Raw genomic sequence first — 15,050 nt, 5'->3', positions numbered from 1 at the left:
TTTTCCCTTACAGCTTTCAGAGTTTGTAAAAGGCCTTCAAACCATATACATTCTGGAAGCACATGACCTGTAGAATAAAAAAAAAGTGCTACAGATTTTTAAAGCCCAGCAATATTTATGCAAATGTTTATAAAAACAATATTTTTGCTAAAAATACACTAAAATCATCATTAGCAGATACAAAAAACGCAAATTTTACAAAATTGCTGCTATATTCCTACTAAATATAAAAGCTAAACTTGTATTGAATTAATAAATAACACATATTTGTACATTTTTAAATTGCACCTTTTTTGGTGAAAATTGAACATACGCAAAAATGTCTCTAAAAATCTAAAGGTTTTTATTTTCCCCTTACAGCTTTCAGAGTTTATAAAACCATATATTTTCTGAAAGCACTTGACCAATAAAATAAAACAAAGGTACTACAAATTTATAAGGCCCTGTGATATTTGCGCAAATGTTTATCAAAGCATAATTTTTGCTAAAATAACACTAAAATTATTATTAGCAGATACAATCATAGCAAATTTTACAAAATTCCTGATAAAGCCCTACTAAATATAAAATCTTAACCTGTATTAAGTTAATAAACAAATATTTGTGAACTTTAAATTGTGCCTTTTTGCGAAATGGTGAAAATCGAACTTACGCAAGACTTAAACAAATTTCTCAAAAAATCTGGAGGTTTTTCACTTAGAGCTTGTAAAAGACTCCCAAAACCATATATTTTTTGAAAGCACATGACCAATAGAATAAAAAAAAGGTGTTACTGATTTTTTTTAGGCCCCACAATAGTTGTGCAACTGTTTATCAAATTGCTATTTTCACCTGGGAGCCAGGTCTTCTCATCCTACAATTCTACATCAGTATCCATCTTCAACCCTACCAAACAGCTTTGGAATGAATTACAATGCCCGTGGGAGCCAGATCTTCTCATCCAACACCAGTACCTGACTTCACAATTGCTCTTTTAACTGAATGGAGGCTGTTGCAGCCACAAAGGGGTTTGGGTAGCTCAACAATTGGTATAAATAGTTTATTGTTTAACCACTTTCAGACCGGACCATTTTGCTGGTAAATGACCAGAGGTCTTTTTACACTTTGGCACTGCGCTGCTTTAACTGGTAATTGCGCGGTCATGCAATGTTGTACCCAAACAAAATTTGCGTCCTTTTCTTCCCACAAATAGAGCTTTCTTTTGATGGTATTTGATTGCCTCTGCGATTTTTATTTTTTGCGATATAAACGTAAAAAGACCGCAAATTTTGAAAAAAAATGATATTTTCTACTTTTTGTTATTAGAAAAATCCAATAAACTCAATTTTAGTCATACATTTAGGCCAAAATGTATTCAGCCACATGTCTTTGGTAAAAAAAAAGTCAATAATTGTATATTTATTGGTTTGCGCAAAAGTTGTCACATCTACAAACTAAGGTACGTTTTCTGGAATTTACACAGCTTTTAGTTTACGACTGCCTATCTCATTTCTTGAGGTGCTAAATTGGCAGGGCAGTACAAAACCCCCCCAAATGACCCCATTTTGGAAAGTAGACCCCCTAAGGAAATTGATAAGAGGCATGTTGAGCCCATTGAATATTTTATTTTTTTGCCTCAAGCGATTGAATAATGACAAAAAAAAAATTTTTTTTTTTTTTTTTACACAAAGTTGTCACTAAATGATATATAGCTCACACATGCTATGGGCATATGTGAAATGACACCCCAAAATAAATTCTGCTGCTTCTCCTGAGTACGGGGATACCACATATGTGGGACTTTTTGGGAGCCTAGCCGCGTACGGGGCCCCGAAAACCAAGCACCGCCTTCAGGCTTTCTAAGGGCGTAAATTTTTGAGTTCACTTCTCACTACCTATTACAGTTTTGAAGGCCATAAAATGCCAAGATGGCACAAAACCCCCACAAATGACCCCATTTTAGAAAGTAGACACCCCAAGCTATTTGCTGAGAGGCATGTTGAGTTCATGGAATATTTTATATTTTGCCACAAGTTGCGGGAAAATTACAAACTTTTTTTTTTTTTTTTTTTTTTCACAAAGTTGTCACTAAATGATATATTGCTCATGCATGCCATGGGCATATGTGAAATGACACCCCAAAATAAATTCTGCTGCTTCTCCTGAGTACGGGGATACCACATATGTGGGACTTTTTGGGAGCCTAGCCGCGTACGGGGCCCCGAAAACCAAGCACCGCCTTCAGGCTTTCTAAGGGCGTTACAGTTTTGAAGGCCATAAAATGCCAAGATGGCACAAACCCCCCCCAAATGACCCCATTTTGGAAAGTAGACACCCCTAAATTTAGGGGTACACTAGTGAGACTAGGTAATAAATGGCGGGTGCCCTGAAACTATAAAAAAATAACTAACCAACCAGCGTCACCTGTAACAGTTATATGGTGATCACTGGTGAAAGGGTTAACTAGGGGGCAATCAGGGGGCTTTATGCGGTAGTATATGGGGGTCCCTGGCGCTATAAAAAGCTGCGGCGAACCTAAATACCTACCTGCCTAACTAGCGTCACCTGTGACACTAATACAGCGATCAGAAAAACGATCGCTTATTAGGCTGGGTTCACACTGGAGCGATGCGGGAACGCCACGAATGCGCGGCGGGTTCCCGCATCGCATGCCTCCCGGCGGCAGTTCACACTGCCCTATGCGAACTGCTGGGAGTGTCAGTGAAATGTTAATGACACCCCCAGATCAGTTCGCATATCGCAGTGCGATCTGCAAACTTGGATCGCATGGTGTGAACACCCATGCGATCCGATTCTGCTGCGGACCAAAAAAAGGGTCCCGTGCGAGTTTGCGGCGGGTGCGGCGGGTGCGACACGAATTCAGCCATACTATCTGTATAGCTGAACTCGAATCGCACAGAGATCGGATGTGATTTGCACTGCAGTGCGGTGCGAATCACATCCGTTCTCATAAACCGCTGCAATGTGAACCCAGCCTTAGTGACACTGGCGACGGGGGGTGATCACGGGGTTAAACCTTTATTGGGGGGGTTAGGGGGGTACCTTAGAACTAAAGGGGGCTAACCCTAACTGCCCTAACAGTTATTAGTCACAAATGACACCCGCCGGGTGATCAGGGGGTTAAACCTTTATTAGGTAATAAATGGCGGGTGCCCTGAAACTATAAAAAAATAACTAACCAACCAGCGTCACCTGTAACAGTTATATGGTGATCACTGGTGAAAGGGTTAACTAGGGGGCAATCAGGGGGCTTTATGCGGTAGTATATGGGGGTCCCTGGCGCTATAAAAAGCTGCGGCGAACCTAAATACCTACCTGCCTAACTAGCGTCACCTGTGACACTAATACGGCGATCAGAAAAATGATCGCTTATTAGGCTGGGTTCACACTGGAGCGATGCGGAAACGCCGCGAATCCGCGGCGGGTTCCCGCATCTCATGCCTCCCGGCGGCAGTTCACACTGCCCTATGCGGACTGCTGGGAGTGTCAGTGAAATGTTACTGACACCCCCAGATCAGTTCGCATATCGCAGTGCGATCTGCAAACTCGGATCGCATGGTGTGAACACCCATGCGATCCGATTCTGCTGCGGGCCAAAAAAAGGGTCCCGTGCGAATTTGCGGCGGGTGCGGCGGGTGTGGCGGGTGCGGCGAATGGCTGAACTCGAATCGCAGAGAGATCGGATGTGATTTGCACTGCAGTGCGGTGCGAATCACATTCGTTCTCATAAACCGCTGCAATGTGAACCCAGCCTTAGTGACACTGGCGACGGGGGGTGATCACGGGGTTAAACCTTTATTGGGGGGGTTAGGGGGGTACATTAGAACTAAAGGGGGCTAACCCTAACTGCCCTAACAGTTATTACAGTCACAAATGACACCAATGCAAAAAAAAAAAAAAAAAAAATGACATTGGTGTCACTGTGACTGGGGGGCAGGGGTAATTGGGGGGGGTGATCGGGGGGGTGTAAGTGTGCCTGGCATGTTCTACTGTGTGTGTAGAGTGTTGGTGCAACTCACCGATCCGCTCTCCTCCGTGTCGGAACGAAAAATACCGACACGGAGGAGAGAATACATCACTTCCTCTCCTGTGTTTACATTACAGGAGAGGAAGTGATGTCACGGGGGATTCCTATTCGTCGGGAGCAATCGCGTGGGGGTGGCCATGAATGAATGGCTGCCCCCTCGTCCCGGATCGCTCCCGGACGAAAACCGACCGCCGCAGGCACCGGGCGGGGGCCCGATCGGGCCCCCGACCCGCGGGAGGCAAGGGACGTACATGTACGCCAATATGCCTGCCCGTGCCATGCTGTTGACGTACATCGTCGTGCGGCGGTCGGCAACTGGTTAAAAATAGCCATAGTAGTAAGCCGTCACCATCTTAATGAGGGTACGGTGACACTCAATTTCATTAAGCCCCAAAACAGACTACAGGCATACCCCACTTTTAAGTACACAATGGGGTTTATTACTAAAGCTGGAAAGTGAAAAATAAGGCTTGTTCAATATACTTTGCTAATAAAACCTGGAAGCTTGTTGGTTTCTATGCAGAAGTGACCCTGATTTTGCACTTTACAGCTTTAGTAAATAAACCCCATTGTGTACTTAAAAGTGGGGTATGCCTGTACCTAACAAATGCCATCAGGTTAAAGCCCCAACGAAGCAGGAGGCTATTTTCCCTGAAATTAGTTGATCTTAATCAATAAACATTTTATACTACTTATCAAGTTACGTGAACATTCAAACTGCTGCTCAGAATAGATTATCTTGTAAACAATGTACTCCACGCAACCAAAGAGGTTGCAGCCTAAGACCACAAACATGTCTTCATACATAGTACTTCCACCATAGATCGACCTCCTCAAGAGAGTTCCATCCCTTTATACAGACCAATTCAACCTTAAATTTCTTTGGTCGAGCGCTACCATATAACCAACAGACAAAAGGGGTTGGAGGAATCAACTATTCCTCCAACCTTCCAACTAAATATTAATAGGTTGTCCAACAAACTCAAAAATGTGTGATGGTACGGTGTCCCAAACTTTTGGCCAATTTATACAATGGAAACCTTTTATTAATTATACCAACAGGTCATGTTTTTAGGCTTTCCATTATTTTGCACAGGTGATTTGATCAGTTTCACTGCCTTAGTAATTACCACAGCCGTTTCATCTGAGGGAAATCCTGAAAACATGACCTGTTGGGGCGCCTTGAGGACTGGAGTTGAGAAACACTGAATTATACCATTCAGGCCAACAATTGTCATATCTCAGCAGAATAGATTTTCTTGTAGCATAACAAATGTCAATAAACAGTTTCTGCGAGCTATTCACGATCAATTTATTATTATTCATCAGGAACATTAGTTTATGATTGGAGCACATTTATGAGAACTCCCAATCGCTGTGTTTAATGTTAGAAGAATAAAAAGTAAATGGTTGTACATAACATCAGCTATTGTATGTTAAAGGATATTACGCTAGTCAGGCCAGCTGGCAAATAGCCTGTAAACCCAACTTCCAAAGAACTAATAATGGCCTCCAGGAAATATAAATGGAAAGAGTTTATGGTCCAGGCACTTACTCAGCCCTAAGGTATTTAAAGGAACAATGAACCCAATATTTCAGGTTCTGGAAGATGCTGGATCTAAAAGATTAAGCATCTGATAGTCTCTTCTATCTCTAGGGCAGTGGTCATCAACCCTGTCATCAGGGCCCACTAACAAGATAACTGAAATACATCACAGGTGATATAATTTGCTGCTCAGTGATTGCAGTGTTCTGGTCTGCATCTCCCCAAGGTAATACATAAAACCTGGCCTGTTAGTGGGCCCTGAGGACAGGGTTGATGACCACTGCTCTAGGGGGCTCTATCAGTAAGATCTCTGTAATGAGTTCCTGGGTTTGCACACCTGATAGGGTTCCCACCATCCCTGGTGGATTTTGTTTTGTATTTATATTATGGGAAAAGTAACAAGAGGACACAAAGGTGGAAGGGAAAAGCCAAAACTCACAGGTGGGTGGGAGCAGAGTAGGGAATGGTGGCAAGGAGATCTTGTTTAAGTATCCAAGACATATACGAATCCAGGGGCTGACTAAGCTTACCAGTTGCCACCTGGTTCTGATACCAGAGATTATATTTTTTATAGTAGAAGCCGGTACTACTGTACTACACGGTAGTACTGTGAATGAAGCAGGATCTCTGAATGGAGGACAGGCAGATGATTGATAGGTCTGTCCAGTCCATTCATAGATTATGTTTTATTCTTAGAAGCTATAGTACTGCTTCTGTGAATGGAGGAGCTGGGCAGAGGTGGCAGGCATTGTTGGGTACTCTTGATGAGTGCAAATGACAGCTCCCTCACTTCTAGTAAACCCTGCAGCACTGGGGTGTGGGGTGGGATGGTATTGATGGAGGAACGTTTCAAGGAATACAGGAGCCAGCAGCACAACGGACACAGTACAATAATAGTAAGTCACATCCCTTATCCTCCTTAGTGGTATTCCCGAGTGTGGCTTGGGGTGAATTTTCAGTACCAAAAGCGGTAACCGCAAGTCCCACTCAGGATCGCATCACAGGATCCAGGCAAAGTTATTTACCTTGTCCCCAGGATCCTGCAATGTCCTCCTGCTGTGTGTGCGAGCCGTGTCCTCCTCCGGATCTATCACAGTGCCGAGCTCTGTTCCCTGTGAGCGTTGCGACGCACAGGGACGGAGAACGCGCCAAATTCAAAAAGTAAAAAACACACAATACATACAGTACACTGTAATTTTACAGATTACATCACTATATCAAATTTATTTCACATCCCCTTTGTCCCTAGTGGTTTGTCCAATGCCCTGCATGCAGTTTTATATTATATATACTGTTCTTTCTGCCTGGAAACTGGAGATTGTCCATAGCAACCAAAAAGTGTCCCTTTACGTCAAAAACGGTTTTAGACCAGCTAGAAAACAGCGATAATAAATTAGAATCACTCGCAGAATTGAGCGATAGCGATTTGTGGGGAAATCCGTCATCAGGCACTGAAAGTAATGACAGCGACAATTCTGCAACTGAGCAAATTTCAGTGTTTTTGATTGATTTGATTACATTATTGAATCATTTTTATTATTATTATATTATTATTTGTTATAGTTATTTATTATATTATAATTTATGATTTTGTGTTTCAAACTTTATCATACCCAGGATGTCTACTAGACTCTTGTTTGGACAGATTTAAATGAGTTATTCCTAAGAATTACAGGCCTACAATATAAAACGCCAAATTTCCATGCAAAACATTGTACCCCTTTGAGCATCAAAAATCTGAAATAATCATACCACCAGGGAGGTTAAGCTGATTTTTTGTTTTTGTTTTCTATTTTGACTACACTTAGGTGTTAATTCTGCACACAAGAAAAGCAACATAAATTGATTGTTTCCTTCTACTGCCTTGTTTTCAGGTGATGCGAGACAAAGTGAACAGACTAGTAAAACGCAAACCATCCCCCGTAAGAAAACCCACGGAGAACATTTCAACACTTGTTATGGATGATCTGAATGACCAGGTAAAAATCTATTGGGGCAGGCCTGCCATGCTTTTATAGTGTTACTAAACCCACAACAGTAAAATCAGTCTGTATATGCAGTAAAGCATGCTTGTTATGCTCACCATGGAACCTAAGGGGTTAATCCTCCACATCAGTGGTCTCCAAACTGCGGCCCCTTGCTTCTCTTTATCCGGCCCTTGAGGCATTATCCCTGCCATTGACACCAACAATGGGGCACTATTCCTTCCACTTACGCTAACAATGGGGCACCGTTCCTCTCCCTAATATCAAAGATCTGGCGTTATTTACTCCCACTGGGTACAGTCCAGACCCCTAAAGCCTGAAGGATAGTAAACTGGCCCTTTCTTTAGAAAGATTGGAGACCCCTGCTCCACATTGTGTAAAAATATTAATAGAAAAACTGCGCCAACAATGAGTCCAACCAGGCCCAGCAGACCGGAGGGTAAATATCATCCAAATTAGGTGTCAGACGCAGTGAAATGAACCATTACAGTCTCTAAATAAAACATATGTCCAAATATATGGTAGAATAAAAACATCACTGTGATTCACAAATTGAGTGAGGAGAGCTACCACCATATGGAAAGCCGCTTACCAGAGGGCAAGCCCAAAACAGCATTCGGCTATAACCCAGCCACGTCCACTGACATCTGAATGGAAGACCCAGGGGATGCCTCTCACAGATAATGCGGGATGCTAGGCTCTTTCCATAGAACAGTCTGTGAATTCATACAGCATATAGAAAGGAAGGGGACGATAGCATAATTCCGTAATGCAGGACAATTTATAAAAAAAAATGTTGGTACTTACAAACATCGGTAGATTAAAAACATGTAAAAGATGCTGGCCGGCACATATAGAAGCCATTCCTCCTTCAAAACGACACGGTGACGTCATTGCACGCCCTCCTAGATGCGCTTCGTCATACGCAGATGTTTTCCACCATTGAAAATGTCTGCGTGTGACGAAACACATCTGGGAGGGAGTGCAATGACGTCACCGCGTCGATTTGAAGGAGGAAGGGCTCCTATATGTGACGGCCGGCATCTTTTACATGTTTTTAATCTACCAATGTTTGTCAGTACCAAAATGTTTTTTTTTAATTGTCCTGCATTATGGAATTATGCTATGGTCCCCTTCTTTTCTATACGCTGTATTAATTCACGGACCAGACGTCCAGTGTATAAAGTGCATCACATCTTCTTATTGTTATTCAATTAAATTGATTAAACATAACCATATTTCAATAATTAAAATGCATCAAGTAGTCTGGTGATTCAAGGTCTAATATACTACTATGAATATATTCAGAATCCTCCCCCAGTTGTACAAGCCTCTCACCTTCCAGGAAGACCCCCACGGGTCAGATGGTGCATCAATGGACAACCGTGCAGTCACTTTCTCTTCCTTAGTGGCTCCCGGGCAAAGATTTGCTTGATCATCCAGATCCAGATCCATCCTCTCTCTACTGCCTAATAATATTATGATCAAGCAAATCTTTGCCCAGGAGCCAAAACCGAAAATTATAGTTTTAAAAATATTTTTTTATATATAATTGTACTATATTCAACTTTTTATTTAATTTCATGAATATATTAAATGAATAAGAATTTATTGTCGGACATTATCGGCACAAGAAAAGTTTAGGAAAAATGCATCCCTTTAAATTCTATCTAGGTCTTTACACTGGTCCTTTGCACTTCCGTTCTGGTGTTAAAAATCTTGCCTGCTGCATTTTTGATCAGTTAAAAAAAATGCACCAAAAACGCACCTCCCTGTTGAAATGCATTGAACGCAGCAAGAACGCATCAATAACGCACCCATGTTACGTTTTTGATGCGGCTTTTGTGTCACATGACCTATGAAAACAACACAATGTTGGAGGGTGGCAAGTGGGAGGAAACTGCACATACAGTCCGCTCCTTTGGTTTTCTTGGAGCAAACAAGCAGGGTGAGCACCCAGCTACAACAGCATCATCCTCAACATATTAAAAACTTCAGGGGATATTCTGAACTACAAGTACAATATAACTATATAAATCCTGAAGAAGGGATCTATGACATTCTGAAAGGTTATATCTTTAATACGATAGGTTAGCTAATAAAGGATATCAAGTCAAACTTAAAGGTACAACAAAAGCTTAGTTTTTCTTCTTAACTAAAGGAACTTCTGCATACATTCAGTGCCAGGCCATGGGATCCTTATGGCACATTATAAAAACGCAACTTTTGTAGTTTTAAAAATATGAACAAAAACAAGCCTAGATCTTACAGACAGTAAGATATTAATTAAATATACTCATAACAGGCCACTTATTGTAAATACAACCAGAGTCACTTCCGGAGACAAAACTCCAAAACATTGGATGGTGTCTGGATAATCGGGAACAGTTGACAGCTATATATACAGTTCCTCTTTGTCTTTTTTCTTCAATTTAGAGCTCAAGTGAGGTCCGTGGACGACATCCAGAAGGAGCCTATGCCACTACAATGCTTCCAAACCATCATCGACATTACACACATCATGGGGTATTTGAAGACTTTGCTTGCTAGAGGCAAAATTGTGTGGTTATACCTGACAGAACCAAATCGTTTCCTTGATGGAGAAAAACACACTATTTCTGAATCGTAGCCTGCCTCTCAGTGACTTCTTAGGCTGCCAACATTTGGATGGACTACATTTTTTATAAGGACACACCTACAAGAAGACCTTAGGAGGTGCAGATGTACGAGAACCTTAGTTTCCCTTCTCTTTCTCAAGTCAAATGGGAGTCCACAATGCGATTGCGATATAAGGGCAGTCACTCATCTGTTGCTATGTAGGCTTCATATATGGCCATTATTTTATCTTTTTTTCAAGTATAACATCTGCTATAGAGGAGCAGCTAAATTATCAAGGAGAACACCAAAATAAAATAAAAAATCAGAAATGGGATGAGGTTATTGGTGGAGGACAATTCAAAGCCAGATTGGCTGGAGGAGATCTTGGAAGATGGGTCTAAGATTATTGATTTGGTTAATAGGTACACTTATCAATCAGCACAGTCAACAATATCATCTGATGTTTATAAAAATACTTTTGTTTTAAAGGGTGTTGTCATAATTACAGCACTGGATGAATCCATAGGCACAATGACATAGATATGTCTAACTCATCATTCAAAGCACAGGTCACCAATTAATTACTCAGAGTTTTGCCAAACCAGGACAAAACAGGATGAAAGCGCAGTATCCTTCTTACATTGTATGTCAAACAAAGGCATTTCAGTCTGGAAAGCACTCTTTGTTGGTTGGACTTACTGGTATGACCCTTAGGACACCAGTGTTATCCATCAGTTTTGGAGTGCCTTTCATGCAAATATCAAAGAACATTGTCGGTTTAGACGGTCTCTCCATAATAGGGTCATGTTGCGCATGTCTTAGCTTGGTCTACTAAGTCTGAGACAAAACTAACTTTAAAAATATGACCATTATGTATGGTGGAAATTAAATTGACAGGGCAATTGGTGGATGGGCCCTATAGAAGAGCCCTATAAAACGCTGAACTAAAGCTGGAAAATGGGATTGTGGAATGCATGTAAAGGAAACTAACAGGAAATCTCAGTTTTCAGTAGAGGAGTTGACATTGGAGATTGCAAGGTTGTTGGAGAAGGCCATACTTACACCTCAATAGTAGCATATCAACCATTAATGTAAGACTTAATTAACAAGAATTGTCAGATGAGTCAGTCCTTTACAAAACTAAATATGTAAAAGATTTGAAACACTTAGATGAACTATACAGTTGTTCAAGGCAAAGATAGGAAAGCCCATACAATGGTCATTTTCCAAAATAAAACGGGTCATCAAGGTCAGAAATACACCCACCATAGCTGTAAATAATTAAAATCTCTTGGCTGCTAGACTATAGATGGGTCACATATTACAGTCTGTGATATTATTCACTGAACACAACAAGGTTGTAGTTGAGGTTCCATGACAAGCTGCAAGAGGAACACACACACAGAAATGATTGACGAAACCACCATCAAGACATAGACTGGAGGAGTGAATACTCAGTAAAGACCTAGACAGTGGGTAAGGGGCAGCCCAGATAGAGTGGTAAGGAGTGATATTTTATGAGGTCCTTGACTTTTGGTGGAGCAGCCATAAGAAGAATGGTGCCAGACTAGAAATGGGTCACACATTGCAGTCAGTGATATTTTATACTGAAAACAAGAAAGTTGTAGTTGAGTTTCCATATCATAAATGGATCCCTCAAAAGACAGGCTGCAAGAGGAACACACACATGATTGAAGAACCCACCATCAAGATATACTAATGACAGCTGGTGGAGTGAATGCTCAGTAAAGACCCAGACAGTGGGTAAGGGGCAGCCCAGATAGAGAGGTAAGGAATGATATTGTATGAGGTCCTTGACTTTTGGTGGAACGGCCATAGGAAGAATGGTGCCAGACTATAAATGGGTAACACATTGCAGTCAGTGATATTATTCACTGAAGAAAAGAAGGTTATAGTTGAGGTCCCATGCCGTAAATAGGTCCCTACAGAGACAAGCTACAAGAGGAACGCAAACAGAAATGGCTGAAGAAACCACGATCGAGACATACTGATGACTGCAGGTAGACTGAAGGCTCAGTAATGACCTAAACAGTGGGTAAGGGGCAGCCACCAGACAGGGAGGTAAATAGTGATATCGTATGAGGTCCATGTTTTTTTTTGGAGCATCCATAGGAATAATGGTGCCAGACCATGAGTAAGGGGCAGCCCAGATAGAGTGGTAAGGAGTGATATTGTATGAGGCCCTTGACTTTTGGTGGAGCAGCCATAGGAAGAATGGTGCCAGACTATAAATGGGTCACACATTGCAGTCAGTGATATTATTCACTGAAGAAAAGAAGGTTATAGTTTGGGTCCCATCCTGTAAATGGGTCCCTTCAAAGACAAGCTATAAGAAGAACACAGACAAAAATGGTTGAAGAAACCATGATCAAGACATACTGATGACTGCAGGTAGAGTGAATGCTCAGTAAAGAACTGGATCGTGAGTAAAGGGCAGCCACCAGACAGAGAGGTAAGTAGTGATTGGACATTTGGTGGAACAGCCATATGAAGAATGGTGAGATTCATTCTTCCCTATGACTCCAGCTTAGATACTGCCTCTGAAGGTAGGACAATATTGAGAACAGTTAACCGAGATTTCATGGGACCCTAATGTCTATTTGGAACAACATAAATATGAATCTTAGTAAGGAACATGTAGAGGTTGCACACCACAAATCACAAGATAATTAAAGAGGAGGGATATCTCTCATTGGTTGGAGATAAACTGTACAGCAAAGGAAACCCACTGAGAATAAAATAATTCCACATGTATAGATAGAACCTTTTTTTTACATGACTTAAGTAACTCCAAAACTTCTAAAACTTTCTAAAGTATATTCTTGGAAGATGTACAGAAATATATTACAGAACTGTATAGTCATCATCATTTATAACAAAGCATATCGCTAAACATTACAGCCATCCAAATAATGACATTGTTATTTATTTTCAACTATCATCATTATCCAAATGTCAGAACTATTTATATATTTATATTTTTTTGGTGGCCAGTCCTCCTTTGGACAGGTTTGTATGATAAATAATGGTGTTAATACATTATTTCTATCTTGATCTTCTAGCAGTGTTGTGAACAAAGTTTCCCAGATAGGTAATGTATTTGGGACAAAGAAATACATCACATGTAATCCAGAGAAAATAATTTATGGTAACCAATGATATTATTTCCCGAGACATTAATGTATTTTTGATGTGTTTTCCATGTATCCAGGTGGTACTTTCCTGAAACCGTTATTTCCCCTTTAAAGGGGTTGTGACAGGCTAAATAGAATTATATCTTCCATTTTTATTTTTATTTTCTGACAATGGGTATTGTAGAATGCTAGAAGCAAATGGGGGAGTATGTGAGCTTTGGCAGAGAGATAAAATAGTCGATAATGCATTCTGCTGAAGTGCTGTGAGCAAGGGAAAAACTCAGAATGAACAGGGGGCATGTCATCTGCTATTTGGAGATACTGCTGCCCCCTGTTTGACTCACTTCTCACCATAGTCTGAAATATCTTTCTGCAGTGTCCCCTTAAAGTGTAACTAAACCCACATCATAAAAAACAAACTATCAATAAAATGGTGTATTACATGCTGTTCATAATCACTCATTCACTATAAGATTCATTTTCTGTATTCTGAAAAAAAAAAAAACACAGATTGATCCTTCGGCTCTCTATCCCCACCTTCTGTTCATGTCCCCAATTCTGCTAGGGATTTTGCAGCCGTAGTGGCAACTCTGCACATGCTCAGTTTTCAGTGAGTTTCTATCCCTCCCTATCACATCTGTGCAGCCCATGTGACTATAGAGTCACACATGTGGGTGTATACACAGTGGTAAATGCCAACCCACTCTCTTCTCCTTCATGCCCACTACCCAGCTAAACACAATGGGGGTGGGATATTACATGTAGATTAATGGTGGCTTCACCTCCCTCTTTTTCTAAGACACAGGCTGGAGGGGTGTCATTCAGCCCGTGACTGGCAGAAATCCGCCCACACCATGTTATTTCCACAAAATAATAAAGATTTGATTTTAAATATATATTTGTATGACGATATAAAGCAGCATAATGATATTATTTATTTTTTACTCTGTATTCCGAAGATTGTTTTTTGACCAGTAGCAGAGGACTAGAAGCTCCTCCTGCTTTTGTTTCCCTGCAGACAGGCTGGGAGAGAGCTGGGTCATGTGACAGCTTTGTATTAATTAGGAAAAGGGTACTTAGATTATTTTTTTTTAAAATTAAAATAATTACAGTGCCATCATCCACATACAGAAATAGAAGGGACAATGTAAATTAAACAGTGTGTGTTTAGTATCACTTTAATGGTGTCCCACTGTGTCACGGCTTGAAGGCAACGATAACAGGATGCGATGTCAGTGACCGTCAAAAAAAAATAAAAAATGACACACCTTTTGCCATATACTGTTAACCCTCAGCAATACTCTGAGAATGTTTTTTTATATTTGCCTACACAACTCCTTTAAGAGGAAGCAGAGCACATTTTGGGTGCAAGGTAAAGGTCAAATGTTTCTTCGGTCACGATGCGGTCTTTCTTGGGGTGTAGCCGTCTGTCCATGTTATGACTGCAGCTAAGGCAAAGACTCATTCTGATCGTCCATTATTTTAATGTTAAAAACTATAAAATAAAAAGTATTTTTAAGTGTTGACTTTTCTCGTTTGCATTTCAACAAAAGGAATATTATGTGTTAGAAGTTTGCTTTCATGTGTCTGCGTTTCTCTCATGTTCTCTATGCCTGTCCATTGCAAACACAGGAATGTCACAAGGTGGATCCCAAGTTTGCATGTCGCAAATCACTAATGTAAAATAATGTAGCGAACCCCCGAAAGAGCCACGGATAACAGGTAGATTCCGTCCCCCA

At 40.9% G+C, this 15,050-nt stretch overlaps 1 protein-coding gene across 2 annotated transcripts in view; it reads left to right on the top strand.

The window, feature by feature from the left end:
* ASIC4 (acid sensing ion channel subunit family member 4) overlaps positions 1-14,837 on the top strand; it is a 471,815-nt gene extending 456,978 nt beyond the window's left edge. For both annotated transcript variants that reach the window (XM_077447836.1, XM_077447837.1), the window contains exons 9-10: positions 7,448-7,552; positions 9,995-14,837. In XM_077447836.1, the coding sequence (XP_077303962.1) occupies positions 7,448-7,552; positions 9,995-10,108 (219 nt within the window). In that variant the 3' untranslated portion in view covers positions 10,109-14,837. The remainder of the gene's footprint in view (positions 1-7,447; positions 7,553-9,994) is intronic.
* The last annotated feature ends 213 nt before the right edge of the window (positions 14,838-15,050 follow it).

Source organism: Lithobates pipiens, unplaced genomic scaffold (genome assembly GCF_037356315.1).
Source record: "Lithobates pipiens isolate NorthernLeopardFrog02 unplaced genomic scaffold, aLitPip1_a1.2 Scaffold_22, whole genome shotgun sequence".
Lineage (NCBI taxonomy): Eukaryota > Metazoa > Chordata > Amphibia > Anura > Ranidae > Lithobates > Lithobates pipiens.
The sequence above is the reverse complement of the archived record's forward strand: the minus strand, read 5'-3'. Positions and strand labels throughout refer to the sequence as shown.